Source organism: Sycon ciliatum, chromosome 1 (genome assembly GCF_964019385.1).
Source record: "Sycon ciliatum chromosome 1, ocSycCili1.1, whole genome shotgun sequence".
Taxonomy (NCBI): domain Eukaryota; kingdom Metazoa; phylum Porifera; class Calcarea; order Leucosolenida; family Sycettidae; genus Sycon; species Sycon ciliatum.
This window is the reverse complement of record NC_088643.1, coordinates 53141448-53159479: the sequence shown is the minus strand read 5'-3', so window position 1 is coordinate 53159479 and position 18032 is coordinate 53141448. Positions and strand designations below refer to the sequence as shown.

At 46.8% G+C, this 18032-nt stretch overlaps 1 protein-coding gene across 3 annotated transcripts; it reads right to left on the bottom strand.

Annotated features, from left to right (window-relative positions):
- Positions 1-1094: 1094 nt before the first annotated feature.
- On the bottom strand, positions 1095-6352 carry LOC135831026 (uncharacterized protein K02A2.6-like). Of its 3 annotated transcripts, none has more exons than XM_065343268.1 (4): positions 3471-6352; positions 3023-3146; positions 2645-2738; positions 2077-2214 (listed from the first exon to the last, which is right to left on the bottom strand). In XM_065343268.1, the coding sequence occupies exons 1-3, from the start codon at positions 5754-5756 to the stop codon at positions 2677-2679; spliced, it is 2472 nt and encodes an 823-aa protein (XP_065199340.1). In that variant the 5' UTR covers positions 5757-6352; the 3' UTR covers positions 2077-2214; positions 2645-2676. The 3 variants fall into 3 exon arrangements, with proteins under 3 accessions (XP_065199339.1, XP_065199340.1, XP_065199342.1); XM_065343270.1 differs by having other exon boundaries at positions 2645-2735; XM_065343267.1 differs by having other exon boundaries at positions 1095-2214; positions 2645-3146.
- Positions 6353-18032: the final 11680 nt, after the last annotated feature.

Here is an 18032-nt window from a genome sequence, read left to right as displayed (position 1 = left end):
TCAACCAGTGACCCTAGTATATTTATTTTCTCATCCTGGACACCCCCAGTAGCATTGCAAAAAAGGTGTCAAACTAGTGAATTTTCGGAAAACGTATTTCGGCATGAGCTACCTTAAAAAGAGTTCACGGTCCGCATGTAAGCTGTCTCCTTGTGAGAAGGCACCATAGGGCTTGAAAGTGCTACGTCACAGCATAGCAACAATTTCAAAAATTCAAAAACTGGATCCACTTGGATCCAGTTTTTGTATGGATCCAAGCACATTTCAAGCTGTCTTACTCACAGCAAGGTGATGTACTGTAAGACATGTTATTATAACGAGTCGCAAATTTAACGATTGTCCAAAATTCATAGGTTAACGAGAAGACATGATAACGATCTGGCAGTATTTCGGCATATCCACACACGACATATATGAAGCAGTATGGCCTCAACGGATCTTATTATAACGAAGAAATGTCATCCGTTAAAACGTTAGATTTACTTCCTCGTTATATATACATGTCTTACAGTAGCCAGTGAAACTGACTGATTTGGCTACTGGGGGCGGGGTGACAACTGGTGGCGAAGTAAAAGTCACACCAGTATACGACATGAGTGGGTTGCTATGCACTCACATACTGAGGCAATAGCGAAGTCATACCTTAGTGGATACAAAAATAGAAATCTGATGTTAACTTACTACTCCCTGGCCGTTTTTGACGTCATCACTTTCAAGCCCTATTGCCTGTTTGGTTGAATGACTATAAATAACAACGACAACGACAACGACAACGCAACGACAACGACAACGACAACAACAACAACAACAACAACAACAACAACAACAACAACAACAACAACAACAACAACAACAACAACAACAACAACAACAACAACAACAACAACAACAACAACAACATCTCTTATTGGCCACTGGCTATCGTGAGAATAACGATTTGAAACAACAACAACAACAACAACAACTCTTATTGGCGATGGTGCCATCGTGAGAATAAAGAATTTAAAAAAACAACATCAACAACAACAACAACAACAACAACAACAACAACAACAACTATCGCCCAGTGTCGCTTGTTGTAATTCAACGTTCTGCACACGATAGGAACTAAGGCACTCACAAAACACAACGGGTAATAGGTTTATCCATTACTTTACCATAGTATAGTAGAAGACTGGAGAGTCCTTAGACTCGAGCGGAATGAATGAAAATGATAGCAAGCTCAGGTTATATGCGCTCCAAGCGTTTGGTGCAACCGGATGCAAAGTTAGCGTACAGCGCATGCGGACTTTAGATCTCTAGATGTACGCTACAGAGTGGCGTGCAGTTTTAGAGCAGCGAGCACAATTTTATTCTAGAGATGTACACAGAGCGCATGCGTCAAATTCAGTTTGGGAAAGGTTGCGTGTGAGCAACATGCAAATAAATTATGGGCGAAGACTTTGTAAACAACAGCCTTCGCTTGCAGCAGGAAGATAACTAATGTTTGTAAACATGAAGTATTATCATACCTTGCAAGAAAGGTGTCTCGGAGTGACCTAGACCTGGAGAAGTCAGGTACGTGATTTATGTATTTGCACAACATATTACTATCGTGAATATTTGAAGTATGCTCGAGAATTATTGAAATGTCTAACTATAACATTCCCTTCCCCTTCACAAAATAAAATGAAGCCTGAAAGTAAAGACGAAATCTATAAACATGAGCCGGAAACCCCGTCCAGTTACTTGCCGAAAGACGGGTTCTCAATTAAGCGCTCTGGTGGTCTAGAGATCCGAGTAGAACGTCGCAAAGAGACTGCTGGACTGGGTGTGTCTGGTTCAGAATCTATTGCTGTGCTTGCATCTGCAGACTCATTGTAGGTAACAGTACTAGAAGCGGGAAACGTAGCAGCTGTAACAGTAGGAGCGTTCTCAGAGCTATCCTCTGGAGTAATCAAATTATCAGGTATGGAGGGCAATGGACACTTACGAGCCGAATCAGCACTGTCGGATGTATCACCGGCGGGATCTCGTAACCGTAAATGCTCAATATGGACATGACGGATGGTGGTACCACTCTCAACAGAGTAGGTCAGTGGTCCCAGTCTGGCTGCAATAACCGCTGGTGTCCATTTGTCATGGCGAACATCCTTGACCCAGACGCTGTCACCTGGCAGAAAAGCTCGCATAGCTGGCGCAGAGTCTTGCTTGGCCTGCATGTGCGTTGCAAAACTAGGATAGAGAAATGAGAAACGTGTGACGGGGACGAACTTCATAATTATGCTAGCTGGTGACGCGTGAGAGACAGAATGTGGTGTGTTTCTATACGAAAACAGGAATTGCGAAACAGCATCTTGAGGAGAATCATCTGATTTTGCAAGATGTTTCTTAAGTTCTTGTACTAGACGCTCCACCTGTCCATTGCTAGCAGGATGGTACGGAGGGGTTCTTTTATGCCGAATACCATTTTTCTGACAAAAGGTGGCAAATTCCATGGACGTAAACTGCGGACCATTGTCCGATACTAACATCAGCGGGATTCCGCAATAGCTAATGAACCGTTTCAAGCATGATAATGTCCGCTCAGTAGTAGTAGATTTGCCCATAACAAATACATCTGCCCACTTGGAGTACGCATCAATTATTAACAAGTAGTGCTGACCTTTGTATTCAGCGAAATCAAGATGAACCCTCTCAAATGGCCGGTTCGGGTAGACCCAGTGGTGAATGGGTGCCTTCGTTGGTGCTCGAGCCTGCTGTTGGCATAGACGACAATTCGCAGCAAGTTCAACTATGTCTTGGTCTAAGTGAGGCCACCAGAAGAAGGATCTAGCCACAGCTTTCATGCGAGATACGCCAAGATGATCAACATGCAACTCATGCAACAGACTGGAACGAAATACCAAGGGAATCACAACCCGCAAACCCCAGGTGATACATCCCTGCTCAACAGATAGCTGGTCTCGAATACGATAGTACGAGGAAAGACTGTCTGGGACACTGCTAGGCCAGCCATGTGTGATGTGGTGCATGACCTTACGTAGAGTGGGGTCAGCTGAAGTTGCCTTGCTAACATCGGTAGCGGATAATGGCAGATCATGACAAGGATCAACATTGACAGACTTAATGTAATCCGTGAGCTGTTGTTCCTGAAGCACAGAAAGCTGAACGGGCAAACGCGATAGACAGTCAGCAACAACATTATCAGTACCATTGATATGCTGAATGGAATATTGATACTCGGACAAAATAACAGCCCAACGTTGTAGACGTGCTGTAGTGACAGACGGAAGTTGATCATGTTCACCAAAGATCTTCAATAACGGTTTGTGATCGGTGCGAAGGGTGAAGTGTCGTCCACACAGATACTGTTTAAGACGCTTCACGGCAAATACAATGGCAAGAGCTTCTCTCTCAATTTGCGCATAATTTCTTTCAGCAGCAGCCAAAGAACGAGATACATAAGTAACAGGACGCAAATAACCTACTTTGTCTGGTTGTAGTAGGCAGGCACCGATTCCCGTGGGAGACGCGTCGCACTCCAAGATGAGTGGTTTCTTGGGATCATAGTGAGCCAGTACGTTTGACGATGCTAAGATCTCCTTGCACTGGATGAACGCATGTTGACACTCGGGAGTCCAGTTCCATTCTGTACCCTTCTGAAGAAGACGGTTCAAGGGATACAACAACTGCGAAGCATTAGGGATAAATCGACCATAAAAGTTGACCAGCCCCAAGAAGGAGTGTAGTTCTGACGAGTTAGTGGGCTGTGGTGCTTTGGCTATAGCAGATACTTTGCTAGGATCAGCATGCAGCCCCTTGCTTGATACAATGAAGCCTAGATACTTGACACTCTCCTGGTTCAGCTCACACTTCGCTTTCTTCAGCTGTAATCCTGCCTTCTCAAATCTGTCTAGAACTTGACGCAACCGGGTATCATGCTCTGCTTGGTTGGTTCCCGTGATTAAGATGTCATCAAAGTACACGATGACCCCATCGATGCCAGCTAAGATCTGCTCTATAGTCTTTTGCCAGATTGATGGTGCTGAGGAAACGCCAAAGGGCAATCTCGTGAAAGCAAATAACCCTCGATGGGTTGCAATGACGCACAGTTTCTGACTGTCTTCGGACAATGGCAACTGAGTGTATGCTTGGCTGAGATCAACTTTTGAGAAAACAGAGGCCCCTGCAATGCTGGACAATAAATCACTGGGATTTGGAATAGGGTGTATGTTGCTTTCAATATGCTGGTTGATGGTGACTTTAAAGTCTGCACAGAGTCGTATAGAACCATCGGCTTTCTTCACAACAACAATAGGAGAAGCCCACTCTGAAGATTCTACCGGAACTAGAACACCCTCCTTAATCAAACGATCTAATTCAACATCAACTTGCGGTTTCATGGCGTATGGCAACGGTCGAGCTGAGTAACACTTGGGAATTGCCCCGCTGGCAATGTGGATCACCGCCTCCGAGTCATGGATCTTGCCCAGACCACCTTCAAAAACGCTTGGGAACTCGTCTAATACAGACTCAGAATCAGACGTACGTGGAGCAGAAGAGACAGAACAGATGGTATGCCAATCCAAACGTATGTTAGACAACCAATTGCGGCCGAACAACGGGGTGGTGCCCTCTTTGACCACAAGAATCTTCTCCTGGACATGTTGCGACTGGTACTGTACATCGACACAGGCCTCCCCCACAACAGTTAAAGGTGCCCCCGAGAAAGTACAGAGTGCAGTCTTGGTGGCATTCAGTTTGACATCTCCCCACAACTGTTTCCAAAGAGCTTCAGGAATGATCGATAACTGTGCCCCTGTGTCAAGTTCCATGTTGAGGGGTTTCCCGTTTACATGTACATCAACTCGGAATTTGCCAGTGTGACTGTGCTGGGACCCAATATTGGCAATCATGAAATCTGAGCTTAGAGCTTCATCACATTGGTCAGGCAGTGAGACATGGTGAGTACCAGCATCCCTAGGTTGGGCATGCGATGATCTACTTGCATTACTACTACTAGTACCACCTTGAGATCTACAACAAACAGCATAGTGTCCAACCTTACTACACGTGTTGCATCGGCGGCGGCGTGCTGGGCAATCGTCAGCTGACGACGCGTGACCCACCCTGTTGCATCGCGTACATGGGGAGCGCGTTGACGATGTCGTAGAGCGTACGGCGTCGACGCTGCTCGGGCTGGCACTGACGCTTGACGCTGCCGTAGCCATAGATCTTACTTGAATGCCTGACGATTCTCGCACGCGAAACTTTTCCAGCAGCACCTGTAGGGTAAGGTTACTCTTGGACAGAAGAGAGCGTTGCAGATCGACGTCAATACAAGTGGCAATCATCTGATCACGAATGTGCTCGTCATCTGCAGCAAATGCACAAAGTTTGGCCTGCGTACGGAGTCTGGTGCAGAATTGCGTGGCATTCTCTCCTACATTGGGTGACATCTGTCTGAAAACGTGCCGCTCAAAAGTTGGATTGACTGTGTATGCGAAATGCTCATCAAGCATTCTTACCGCTTGTTTGAAAGCATTGTCATCCCCTGGTCTATCTGCCTGCGCAACCGGGTCTTCGAGATCTTCAAAGATCTCCTGAATCTGTAGGCCAGCCTTGTGCAACAGCATGCTGCGCTGGCGATCTGGGTCGGTGATGTCCTTGGCTTCGATGAAGTACTGGAAAGCCCGCCGCCATTTCTTCCAACGCTGTTGGACCTCACTTGCGTGCCCACTGATAAGGAACTGGTCGATGGAGTCCTTGGACATGGTTCGGAAATTTCGTCGCCAATGTTGTAATTCAACGTTCTGCACACGATAGGAACTAAGGCACTCACAAAACACAACGGGTAATAGGTTTATCCATTACTTTACCATAGTATAGTAGAAGACTGGAGAGTCCTTAGACTCGAGCGGAATGAATGAAAATGATAGCAAGCTCAGGTTATATGCGCTCCAAGCGTTTGGTGCAACCGGATGCAAAGTTAGCGTACAGCGCATGCGGACTTTAGATCTCTAGATGTACGCTACAGAGTGGCGTGCAGTTTTAGAGCAGCGAGCACAATTTTATTCTAGAGATGTACACAGAGCGCATGCGTCAAATTCAGTTTGGGAAAGGTTGCGTGTGAGCAACATGCAAATAAATTATGGGCGAAGACTTTGTAAACAACAGCCTTCGCTTGCAGCAGGAAGATAACTAATGTTTGTAAACATGAAGTATTATCATACCTTGCAAGAAAGGTGTCTCGGAGTGACCTAGACCTGGAGAAGTCAGGTACGTGATTTATGTATTTGCACAACATATTACTATCGTGAATATTTGAAGTATGCTCGAGAATTATTGAAATGTCTAACTATAACATCGCTTACGAGCATTCTCAGCAAAAGGCTCGAACGTATTGCCCTTGATCAACTGCTGCGAGACTTCGACCTGTATACCTGTCTACACGATCATCAATTTGGCTTCCGGCCCCAGCGATCAACAGTGCAGGTCATGACCTTGGCTGTAAATGACTGGACGTTAGCTAGAGACGTGGGTCATACAACCATTGTCGCATTTGTTCCCGTAGCTATGCAAAAGACGCTACTTCAGTAAAGTCTGGCGCTAGCCAGGGTCCACACAGCTTTAATTCCGTGTTTGTTTGTTTGTGCCACTGACATGCCTGGAGCTATCCCATACCTGTCCCGTACCGTACCATCAAACACAACCAGCCACAATATTCAAATAGGGCTTTCAATGCTAGATCATAACGTGAAGCAACTTGGAAGAATGAGTATGTATGCGAAGTGTATCGGGGGAACGCATGCAGGGCGATAGTGTGGGTTCGAATCCCAGATTATGTCTTGAAAAAAAGGAGAAATGAAAAATTTATAACATCCCTATGCTTTTTTGCCTAGGTCATCAAGGTAGTAGGCGGTGTCGTATTACCCTCGAATGGAAAGAGAAAGTTTGACGTAGCCAATCAATGGAAACATTTTCCATCAGCTCTAATAACATGCATGATGAGCTAGGCAAACAAGCATAGCATAGGGCCCTGAGCTTCCAAGCTCTCTCGTTGACTTAAGCAAGGCCTTTGATCGAGTTGTGCACCAGGAACTTATCTTTATTATTATTATTTGAGGGATTCCCCAAAGGCCGAAGCCTAAATCAAGGGGGTCTCCGAGAATAAATATACGTGTACAATACGTGTACAATAGGGTGCAATCTCTACTTTGCACAACTTTAAAAGCATTCATAGTTCTGCCCTGAAATGGTTCGCTTCCTACCTGAACGGCCGGTATCAGTGTGTATGTATAGCCTCTGGAACATCATCTCTTCTCCCCGTAACCCGAGGGGTTCCGCAGGGAACAATCTTGGGTCCCACCCTTTTTAACATACATGTGCGACTCTTACCTGACCTGGCTGCAGGGAGTGGTGCAAAGCTGCTAATGTTTGCCGATGACAAGACTTTGTACGCTTCCTCACGAGATCCAATAGTATGCGCCGATGTCGTGTCCTCGGCTCTCGCTAAGCTACACAGTGAACTAAGATCACTGGGCATGAGCGCTAATGTTGACAAAACCGTGGTCATAAGGATCTTGCCGAAGAATGCTCCTGACGAGTGACGTACAAGGACCAGTTCTTGTTGAGCTGGGTGGCAGAGCATCCCTTATGTGGAATGCCCTCCCTGCTCACTTGAAGCGAAGTGAAGACATTAGATCATTTTCTACAGAACTTTTGCATGCTCTAAATGACGACAAAATTGACTATATCCCTATACCCCCTCCTTTTTGAAAATGTATTTCACCAAAAAAATAAGGCTTGGAATTTTTTAAACATGAATATCGACGAACTTGCCGCTTCTGTTCATGTCTTGCCCATGCCCTGCTCTAGTAATGGTTCATGAATCCGCCCAGTCCACATTCCTTCTCCGGTTTTTTCCGTTTTTCTTTCCTTTCAGTTGCATCTTCCTTTCTGCTCTGTTTTACTTTCTCTTTTCGTTCGTCCCTCTTGATATTTGTACTGGTTGAGGCAACGAACTGAAATAATAAAAACCAAACCAAACAAAAACAACGACGACGACGACGACGACGACGGCGACGACGACGACGACGACGACGACGACGACGACGACGGCGACGACGACGACGACGACAACAACAACAACAACAACAACAACAACAACAACAACAACAACAACAACAACAACAACAACAACAACAACAACAACAACATGAGACTCGGCTAGCGATCGAGCTTTCCACATCCGTGGGAACGCCACCACCCTCAAGGATCAAAACGCAGATGCATCTCCTAAAGCCTTGGGAGGTGAGTAGATCAGACCCACCACCAAGTGGTCAGACCGAAAATCTTATTCGCTGCATCCATGCTTCCCTCGTGCCAGGCCACGAGTTCCCAATTATCTGTGGGTCGCAGCACGGCTGCAAAAATCCTTCCGCTTCCAAGTAGGACTTGCACCTGGTACACTCTGTTTCGCAATCATAGTCTTAGACCATCCCACTATGCCTGCAGAAGCCCAGGACGTATTTTCTTGACCGTTTACATGAGAAAATAAGCGGGGGGGGGGGGGGGGGGGCAGGGATAGGGCTAGTTCAGCTCGGGACAAGATGTTCAAGCCCGCCACATCACGTAAACGTGGCTCTAAAATGACTGGGTGACAGATCAAGTCTTGCTTATTGTTAGCCTATGGTTGAAAAAGCCCGAGCTTATTTTTTCTCATGTAAACAGCCCCTCGGCAGTGCTTCTTAGCTTTTTAAAGGGGAAGTATAGCCTAAAATCAAATGTTCACCGGTTGTAGTTTGCAACCCGCGTTTGGCCGAGCGGTTGTGGGCTTGCCTGCGAATCACAAGGTCCCCAGTTCGAAACCCGCACTGGGAGCAGGGAGCATGTACTGTGCTAGAAAATGCAGTGATGCATGCATGAATCACTTTACATGCAATGAACAGCGCGAGCACCCACGGTCAACTGGGTACTCACTAATCGGAGTGAGGGTAGAATGGTAACATGGAATCAGGATGCAGTGAACGAGGTTCACCCCCCCCCCCCCCCATGTAGGGCATTGGTTGTGAGAGTTACCACCTCACCCTCGCCGTTAGGCGCTGCATCTGCCACCTTGGTATCACAGGCATGGTGGTGGCCTGGCACGAGCGAAACTTCCTTAGCTGGTTGTGTTTCTGAACACAACTGTTATAGAAAGGAAAAAGACACTATGGATACGAGTTAAGAGTAACTCTCCATCACTGTAACATGATACTTTACTTAACTTTTAAAACTCCTATCCATAGTGTCTTTTTCCTTTCTACATTTATTTTTGGCTCAACATCCGAGTTACAACTGTTATACTATACTGAGCGTATAGCCGGTTGTAACGCGGACGTGCGAACTTTACTTGCCTTATTATCTCTAATAAGAGCCTGGGGCTCTTATTATTATTATTACGAAGTAGTGGTTGCGACTTCGGCGATGATTTGTAAGAAAGGGTTTGCTCCCCACACTGGAGCTGGCGCTATTCCGCCGACTTTACTTGACACTTGACTGACTCACGACTGCTATCCAGAGCACACGAGAAGTCCATCGAACCTTCGACTTGGCAAACCTGCAAGAAAGCACCACTCCCTGCTCAATACACAGTGTTTCGGGGAATTCACCCCTCATCAGTTGAGCTTGAGTAGGCTGAGGAAGATTGTGCTTGAAGAGCACCACTTATATAGTGCTCTCCAGGCACAAACATCACCAGGGATACAAACTCACCGTCTCACCGTCTCACCGTCAAGGAGCGACACTGACTCACGCTGATATCTGGTGTTCATGAGGTGTTTGTCGCGCTGAAAATGGAGCGTCTCTGTAAGTTTGTATCCCTGGTGATGTTTGTGCCTGGAGAGCACTATATAAGTGGTGCTCTTCAGGCACAATCTTCCTCAGCCTACTCAAGCTCAACTGATGAGGGGTGAATTCCCCGAAACACTGTGTATTGAGCAGGGAGTGGTGCTTTCTTGCAGGTTTGCCGAGTCGAAGGTTCGATGGACTTCTCGTGTGCTCTGGATAGCAGTCGTGAGTCAGTCAAGTGTCAAGTAAAGTCGGCGGAATAGCGCCAGCTCCAGTGTGGGGAGCAAACCCTTTCTTCTTCTTATTATTATTATTTCCGTAATAGCTCTACCCGCGCTACTATTAGAGACTGTGCTACTATTGGAGACAGTGCTTTTATTTCTTCAAAGCTCCACTATCAAGCAACTCCAGTCCATAATTATAGGCATAAATGGATCATATCCATACTGAGATTCTAAACCCTTAACTCAGGAATACTGTCATAACTGATGTTTCACAATAACATGGACACCAGGAAGGAAGTAGTAGACCGAAACCTCCTTACAAATAATTATGTGCTTGGAATTTTTGTTTCTTTCCATTATAGTTATGTGTTTTTTCCAAATTTCCAACATTCCCTGTACTATCCTGAAGAGAAGGGAAAGAAAACGTTTGATAGAAGGAAGTGTCTACTTGATTGTGTGGATTTGCGTCTTTGCATGTGAAGGTACAGATTACGAAAGTATTATCACCGCCTCCAAACTACCGCTTGGCATTTTGTACTACTATTTTATATGCCGTCAATATGTTTGTTGCATACTCCAATTGTGGCCCGCGACTGTGCTTTTATTATCTCAAACAACCCTCACCCCGGGTCATTATTGGACACCTGTTCTTTAATTTGAGAGAAAATATTTTGTAGTAGAAAAACTTTGTAGTTTTCGGGGTGCCGAGTCGAATGTCTTGGTCCGAGGAAGCTGAGACGCTCCCTTCCTCCTTTATTTAAGTTTATTCCCGTAGCTATGCAAAAGACGTTACTTCAGTAACGTCTGGCGCTCGCCAGGGTCCACGCAGCTTTAATTCCCGTAGCTATGCAGAAGACGTTACTTCAGTAACGTCTGGCGCTAGCCAGGGTCCACACAGCTTTAATTTGGTGTTTGTTTGTTTGTTTGTTTGTGTCACGCCTGGAGCTGTCCCGTATCTGTCCCGTATCTGTCCCGTATCTGTGACTACAAAGGCTCTACAGGATTGTACATAACAGCTGGCCACAATATTTGCTGGCTCCCGTAGCTGTCCCGTACCGTACCAATATTCGTCGTATTATGTATACGACTCCATGATGTAGAGGGAGATTTGGAAAGAAATAGGGAGACGAGGAGGAAATTGAATACGCCAAATAGGTGATAAGATGCGTCAGCAAAAACATACTTTGGAAGAGAGATCCCGTCGTCTCAAAAATAAGCTTTAACGAGCGATTCAGCGCCGGTCACAGGAAACGTCGGAAGAGAGATCCCGTCGACTCCAGAACGCCCGTGATTGGCAGAGTCTGTGCCGGTCCCAGGAAATGTCAGGACAGACAACACGTCGAGTCCAGAAGGCCCGTGATCGGCAGAGTCAGCGCCGGTCCCAGGAAACGTCAGGACAGACATCCCGTCGACGCGCAGAAAAAACTAAATTTGCAGCCTCTTTTGCGGTCGGACAGGATACGTATTTTTGTATTAGTGTATTGTATCGTATTGTATGGAATATAATTTTACCTCATTGGCTCAACAGGTCAATGTATTACTACAAAAAGGCCAGAAAATTCGATTACTGTATTAAAATCAACTAATTTTCGCTGGCGATTTAATTTCGCTGATTTCGCCACTTGGTACCAACCGGCCAAAGTAAATCGCAGGCCAAAGTTTGTCATAGAGGCAAATGATGCATGATTGAGCAATGTATGCATGTGAGAGCAAAAAATACCGATCGATTTCTTTTTGAAAACTCCAATCGGCCAAAGTTTAATGACGGCGAAACGTTTCGTTTCTCATCGGCCAAAGTTTCTCATTGGCCAAAATTTGTTGATTTACAGTATACATGTAAGGAGATAAAAAGAAAAGAAGGAGCAAACCAAAAGTAGATGATATTAGAGAAATAACAATCCGCAATAAATTCTGCAAAGACTTTTGCCTAACTCATAATATTCAAACTGATTGAAACGTTTTTGCAATAAAATGATGTGGCCAATCAACTGAAAAAACCTTTTCCATCAGTTCTAATAACATATACGATGAGCTAGGCAAAAAAAGCATAAAAGCATAGCGTAGGGCCCTGAGCTTCCAAGCTCTCTCGTTCCGTGTGTGTTGTGTGTTTGTGCCGTCGGCATGCCTGGCGATATCCCGTACCTGTCCCGTACCGTACCATCAAAGACAGCGGGTCACAATATTCAAAAAGGGCTATCAAATGCAAGATCATAACGTGAAGCAACTTGGAAGAATGAGTATGTATGCGAAGTATATCCGGGGAATGCATGCAGGGCGATAATGCGGGTTTGAATCCTAGGTTATGTCTTAAAAACAAATAGGAGAAATGAAAAATTTATAACATCCCTATGCTTTTTTTGCCTAGGTCATCAAGGTGGTAGACGGTGTTGTATTACCCTCGAATGCAAAGAGAAAGTTTATTTCTTTCGCTTAGGGTCCTACGCTATGCTTTTTTGCCTAGCTCATCATGCATGTTATTCGAACAGATGGAAACTTTTTGCAATACAATGATTTAGCCGATCAGTTCGTTGCGGTAAGGTTGGGCATTGTAGCCGTCATGGTCGACGTAAAACACTATAGCCAATCAATGGAAAAAAACATTTCCATCAGTTCTAATAACATGCATGATGAGCTAGGCAAAAAAGCATAGCGTAGCCGGGCCCTGAGCTTCCAAGCTCTCTTGTTCCCAATCGACCTCGCCACTTCCACCGAAACTGGGTGACTGCGCCCTACTAGACTGGGAATTTGTATGCAAACAAATTCACGGTTTTCGTGAGACTCGACTGGAGGCCGAGTTTTCCGCATCCGTAGGAACGCCACCACCCTTCAAGGATCACAGGCAGGCATAGTGGGGTGGTCTAAAACCATGATTGAGAAAAAGAGGGTAACAGTTTCAAGTCCCGCTTGGAAGCAAAAGGATTTGTATGCAAAATGTCACTGAAATCGCCATTTTGTTGTTATAAAAGCACGGATGACCACGATTGGTCCATATGTTGTAGTCTTTTGAACGCTGAGTCGACTGGTTTTCGTCCGAAAAGGCCTCGATGCAGCGTTCGGCCCTTATTCCCAATCGAACATGGTTGAATAAGCAGTCACGTGCTCATGCGTACACCAGTCACCTGGTCACCGTGCCTGCAGGCTACAACTTCCACACCCAGGTTCAACCAAGGTTCAACTCGAGTGACAGGACTGCAACCAAACAGACTGTAAGTTAGTTGTAGGCTGCAGGCACGGTGACCAGGTGACTGGTGTACGCATGAGCACGTGACCGCTTATTCAACCATGTTCGATTGGGAAGAAGGGCCGAATGCTTGCATCGCAGCCTTCTTGGACCAAAACCAGTCGGCTCAGCGTCCAAAAGACTTCAACATATGGGCCAATCGCGGTCATCCGTGCTTTTATAAGAACAAAATGGCGCTTTAGTGACATATCGCATGCAAATTCCCATCTAGTAGGGCACCATCACCCAGTTTTGGTGGAAGTGGCGAGTTCGATTGGGAATAAAGGAGGAAGGGAGCGTCTTAGCTTCCTCGGACCAAGACTGTTCGACTCAGCAAACTACTTCAAAGTCTGATATGCGGCTCAGACTCTGAATGTCAACAAAATACGAACACTGGGCCCGAGCAGCCACCTCAGCTACACCCGTACATGTACACTGAGAACTCGCCTCCTACAAATCCAGATGGCCCCGGGCTGGCCGAATGGAAGGAAGTAGTACGCAGGAAAGTCACCTCCACATACGCCAAGCCTGTACCTAAAGCCGGCCCGGAAGTTCTCAGTGGTATGGTGAAGGTCCCGGAGCTGGTTCTTTATGTGGGGAACATGAGCCCTGGTTACAACAGCGAAGCCATCGCAGAATGGTGCAAGTCACATGACATCGATGTTCTGAACTGCTCAGTCTCCGAGAATGCGTACCTCGGGACATGCTACCCCCGAGCAACAGTGGCTGCTGCTGATGAAACCAAGGTATTCGAGAACTCGTTCTGGCCGCCCACTATCCAGCACACTGTCAAAAAAATTCACGGTTCGCGTGAGACTCGGTTTCTCTATATAGAGGCCGAGTTTTCCGCATCCGTAGGAACGCCACCACCCTTCAAGGATCAAGGCGATTCAAAATCTGACAGCGATGCCGCACCCACTTCCCCAAGGAAGTCCAAACCAGACCTCTCCTACCCAGGCCATGATTAGTCAACAATCAAACCTTGACCCCCTAGCCGCAGTCTACCCTTCACGCCCTCCCAACCTATAATCCACAATGAATCACCCAGCCCACCTGTAACAACAAGCCTTGTAATCTACTCAAGCAACGAGTAAACCAACACTTCAACTTGACTCTAACGCAACACCCTTCTATCCTTCAACGATCCTGAACTGTCATGCTAAAAAACCAACATACACAATGATGCAGCAACATCGACTAAATCCCGATGCCCCTGTATTCACTCCACATTCGAGTTTCCAATGAGTAACCTCTCCCCCTCCTCGTCCACTTCAACCCCTGCGCCGCTCAACGCCCTTGCCCCACCTTTCCCCTATAATTCTATACATGTTGCTACTCACCGACTTACAATCTGGTGTCCGTAATGCTCGCTCCATAGCAAACAAGTCGGGCGAACTCGTTCAAACCTGTGAGGATCACAAACCCAGCGTAATATGCATTACAGCGACCTGGCTAGCTCCCACACAAGCTGTCCACGTGCCACGTTATGAATGCTTCCGTCGAGACCGACCTGTTTGAGAAAATAGACAGAACCGTGACCCACACAGGGGTACGGAGGAGTTCTAGTCTTAGTTCGTGAAGGTACAGCTGTGTACTGCCATTGATCAGCTGCCGGGTTTTCAGCAACCGGGCTTGCAAGCGCTAGCACTTCGGCTTACACTCACTGAACATAAACGTGTCTTACCTTCTGACCTGCCAACACCCCAACTAACACTAGCCTGTATCTACCGTGCTCCTTCCCCGTCGCCGGATGACTTCTCGACTTTTCTGGACCGCTTCCAAATAGTCCTGCAATCAACTCAAAGGAAGCCCGGAGCACTTGTAATATCAGGTGACTTCAATTGTAGGCATCCCGACTGGTGCCCAACTGACCAGACAGATGCACAGGGTCTGAGTCTTGACCACCTCTTCTCATGCTATAATTTGACCTAATCAGTGACCTTTCCCACACACCTCCGCTCGTCTGGACTTGGCAGCTGTCTAGACCTTATTGCGAGCAACATCCTTAACCAACTCAACCACATTCAACAACCGCCTCCTCTTGGCGCATCAGACCGTGTGGGTCCTGATGGCTGAGTTCTCCTCGTCAAAGTCTACCCCCACAGCAGCCAGCACCTGTTGTAGCTCCACATCTACACAAAGATACAATGTCCGGAGTGCCACGGATAACATGTGGAATGCCATGAATGTTTTTCTCGCAGATGTACCATGGTCTCAGGTCCTTGCTTTCCATTGCATCGACACGGCTGTCTCCGCATTCACTGACATCCTTGAAGGTGCCTTGGACCTCTAATATATTGGAAGATCCTCACCTCCTCGTCGGAAATCACGCCACAAACCCTGCCCCTGGATGGCTGCATCACTTAAAGCAGCTCTTACAGTCAAGAGTGATCTCTACAGCATCTACTGGAAATACCCATCCCCAACAAAAAAATCTCAACAAATACAAACACCAACGCAACTAGGTAAAATACCTTTCCATATCCTGCCATCGCTGCTACATCCGCCAACCTCCGTGCCACGATATCTCCCACAAACCCTCGCCTCCCACCCCTCCCTGTGCTCATTCGTCAACTACGAAACCCTACCAGCGCCCGGGTCACACCTTTGAAGATGATGGGCCCCAATGGTCGAACAAGCACCTCTCCGGCTTCCATTGCTAACTTATTGAACCGCCACTTCGTCAGTGCTGGCGTACAGGTTGACCCTGATGCTCCTATTCCCACTATTTCCTCCCTACCTCCACCAGCAACTACATTGCACTCCCTGATCATCACCTCATCGACTGTTTACAAGTATATCGCAAGGCTGCCTCTGAACAAATCCCCCAGAGCTGACAGGATCACCAATGAGACTCTCAGGAAACTGAGGTACATGTACTGAATTGCCCGCCCACTCTCCATTCTTTTTAACCTACCGGTATCCCTCTCCTCTGCCACATTCCCGTCACGATGGAAGTCAGCCACTGTCATTCCAGTGTACAAAAATAAAGGCGACAAGAACAACCCGTCTAATTCCTGACCAATCTCCCTTCTGTCGTGTGTCTCCAAACTGCTAGAGAGGATAGTGTACGACCGCTTGTATGACCATATCTCCCCTCTTCTTCACCCCTCACAATCTGGCTTCCGTCGTAAGGACAACACATCCCTGCAATTGTCCCGCATAATTCTACACCTCTGCTCTCTAAAAGACCTGCGGCAGGTCTCCTGCATCTGTTTCTTTCACCTCTGCAAGGCCTTTGACACCGTGTAGCACAAGGGCCTCATCGCCAAATTTCGTGCTCACGGTCTCTCCGGCTCCTTACTCGCCTGGATAACTAGTTATCTCTCCGACCGAAATCAGCGTGTCACAGCGAATGGAACTTTATCTGACCCGAATCTGTGATGTCCGGAATGTCCCAGGGCTTCATTTTGGGTCCCCTGCTCTTCCTCACAAAATTATGTTAATGACCTCCCCTATGCAATTCCCAATATTTTTGTTTGCAGACGATACCACTGTCCTTGCTTCCTCCCCATCTCACGCCACCCTGTACCCCAAAGTTCAGACCTGCATCAACAACATTGTCCACTGGATGAGTACTTGGTACCTGAGGCCAAATGTGACTAAAACCGAGCTCCTCCTTTTTCCCCATCCCACAGGTCCAGCGCCCATCTTCCACTTTCCCGACAACCCCTGTCACCCTATTTCTGTAGCGCCCCATCATAAACACCATGGCATTGTCATAGATTCCGCCCTCGCCTGGTCTTACCATGCTGACCATGTGTCCTCACACGTATGCCGATCTGTCGGCATAATGACAAGTCGCTTCTCCCATTTGCCCCACAATTGTCGCATTAATTTTTATAAATCATACATTCTCCCCCTCTTCACGTACGGCTTCCCTGCTTGGTCCACCATTAAAAAAAACCCAAATCGCGAAATTAGAAGTTCCTCATCGCCGTATACTGCGCATAATATTTCGTACAGATCGTTACATCTCAAATCCAGACTTGTATGCTGCTACATCCACTAACACGTTGCAACGCTACCTTGATGCTTCCAAGTGCACCCTGGTTCATTCCATTTTTCTTGACCAGCACCCTGCTCATTTGCAGTCACTTAATTGGTTTAAGTCGGGTGGTACCACCCGAAGCCGCGTTCGTCTCCCCCTAGCTAGGTCTACCCTATTCGTAAATTCCCCTTTCTTTTCCTCCTACTCCACGTGGCTCCAACTGCCTCCCAGTGTTAGGCAAGCTCCAGATATGCCCGAATTCCGTACCCTCGTCAGACAGCACTTCAGTATCTTCCAGTAAACAAAATCACAGTCACCACTTCCGCTGCATAGCTCGCTGGGCACCCCATTGCTTTGTAACTTGCTAATCCCTACCCCTTTTGTGTACGTGCTTTTCTTTTCTTTTTTTCTCTTCTTCCGTGGTTGGTCTCACCATCTCCTCAATTCAATTGGCTGTCTTGACATGCTACGAGGTGCAGAAATAAATAAAATGAAGAAATAATAAAGAAAAGGGGGCTGCGGCTAACACCCCCCCCCCCCCCGCAAATACGTACATTCAGGCAGTACCCCCACTGCAGACTGGTCAGACACAATCCCGGGTTAGTACAGCATAATTATAATCTCAGAAACGCACCTTTGCTAGGCAGACTGGAATTGCAGAGGCACGCAGGTCTCCTGCACATCAGTAGAAGGACCCAATGCAGGTCAACCGCTTTCTTAACTTCCTCTTTGGCCGCGTTACCAATGTGTAGTGAACGTTGTGTATCCTTGAGTGACCGTTGTA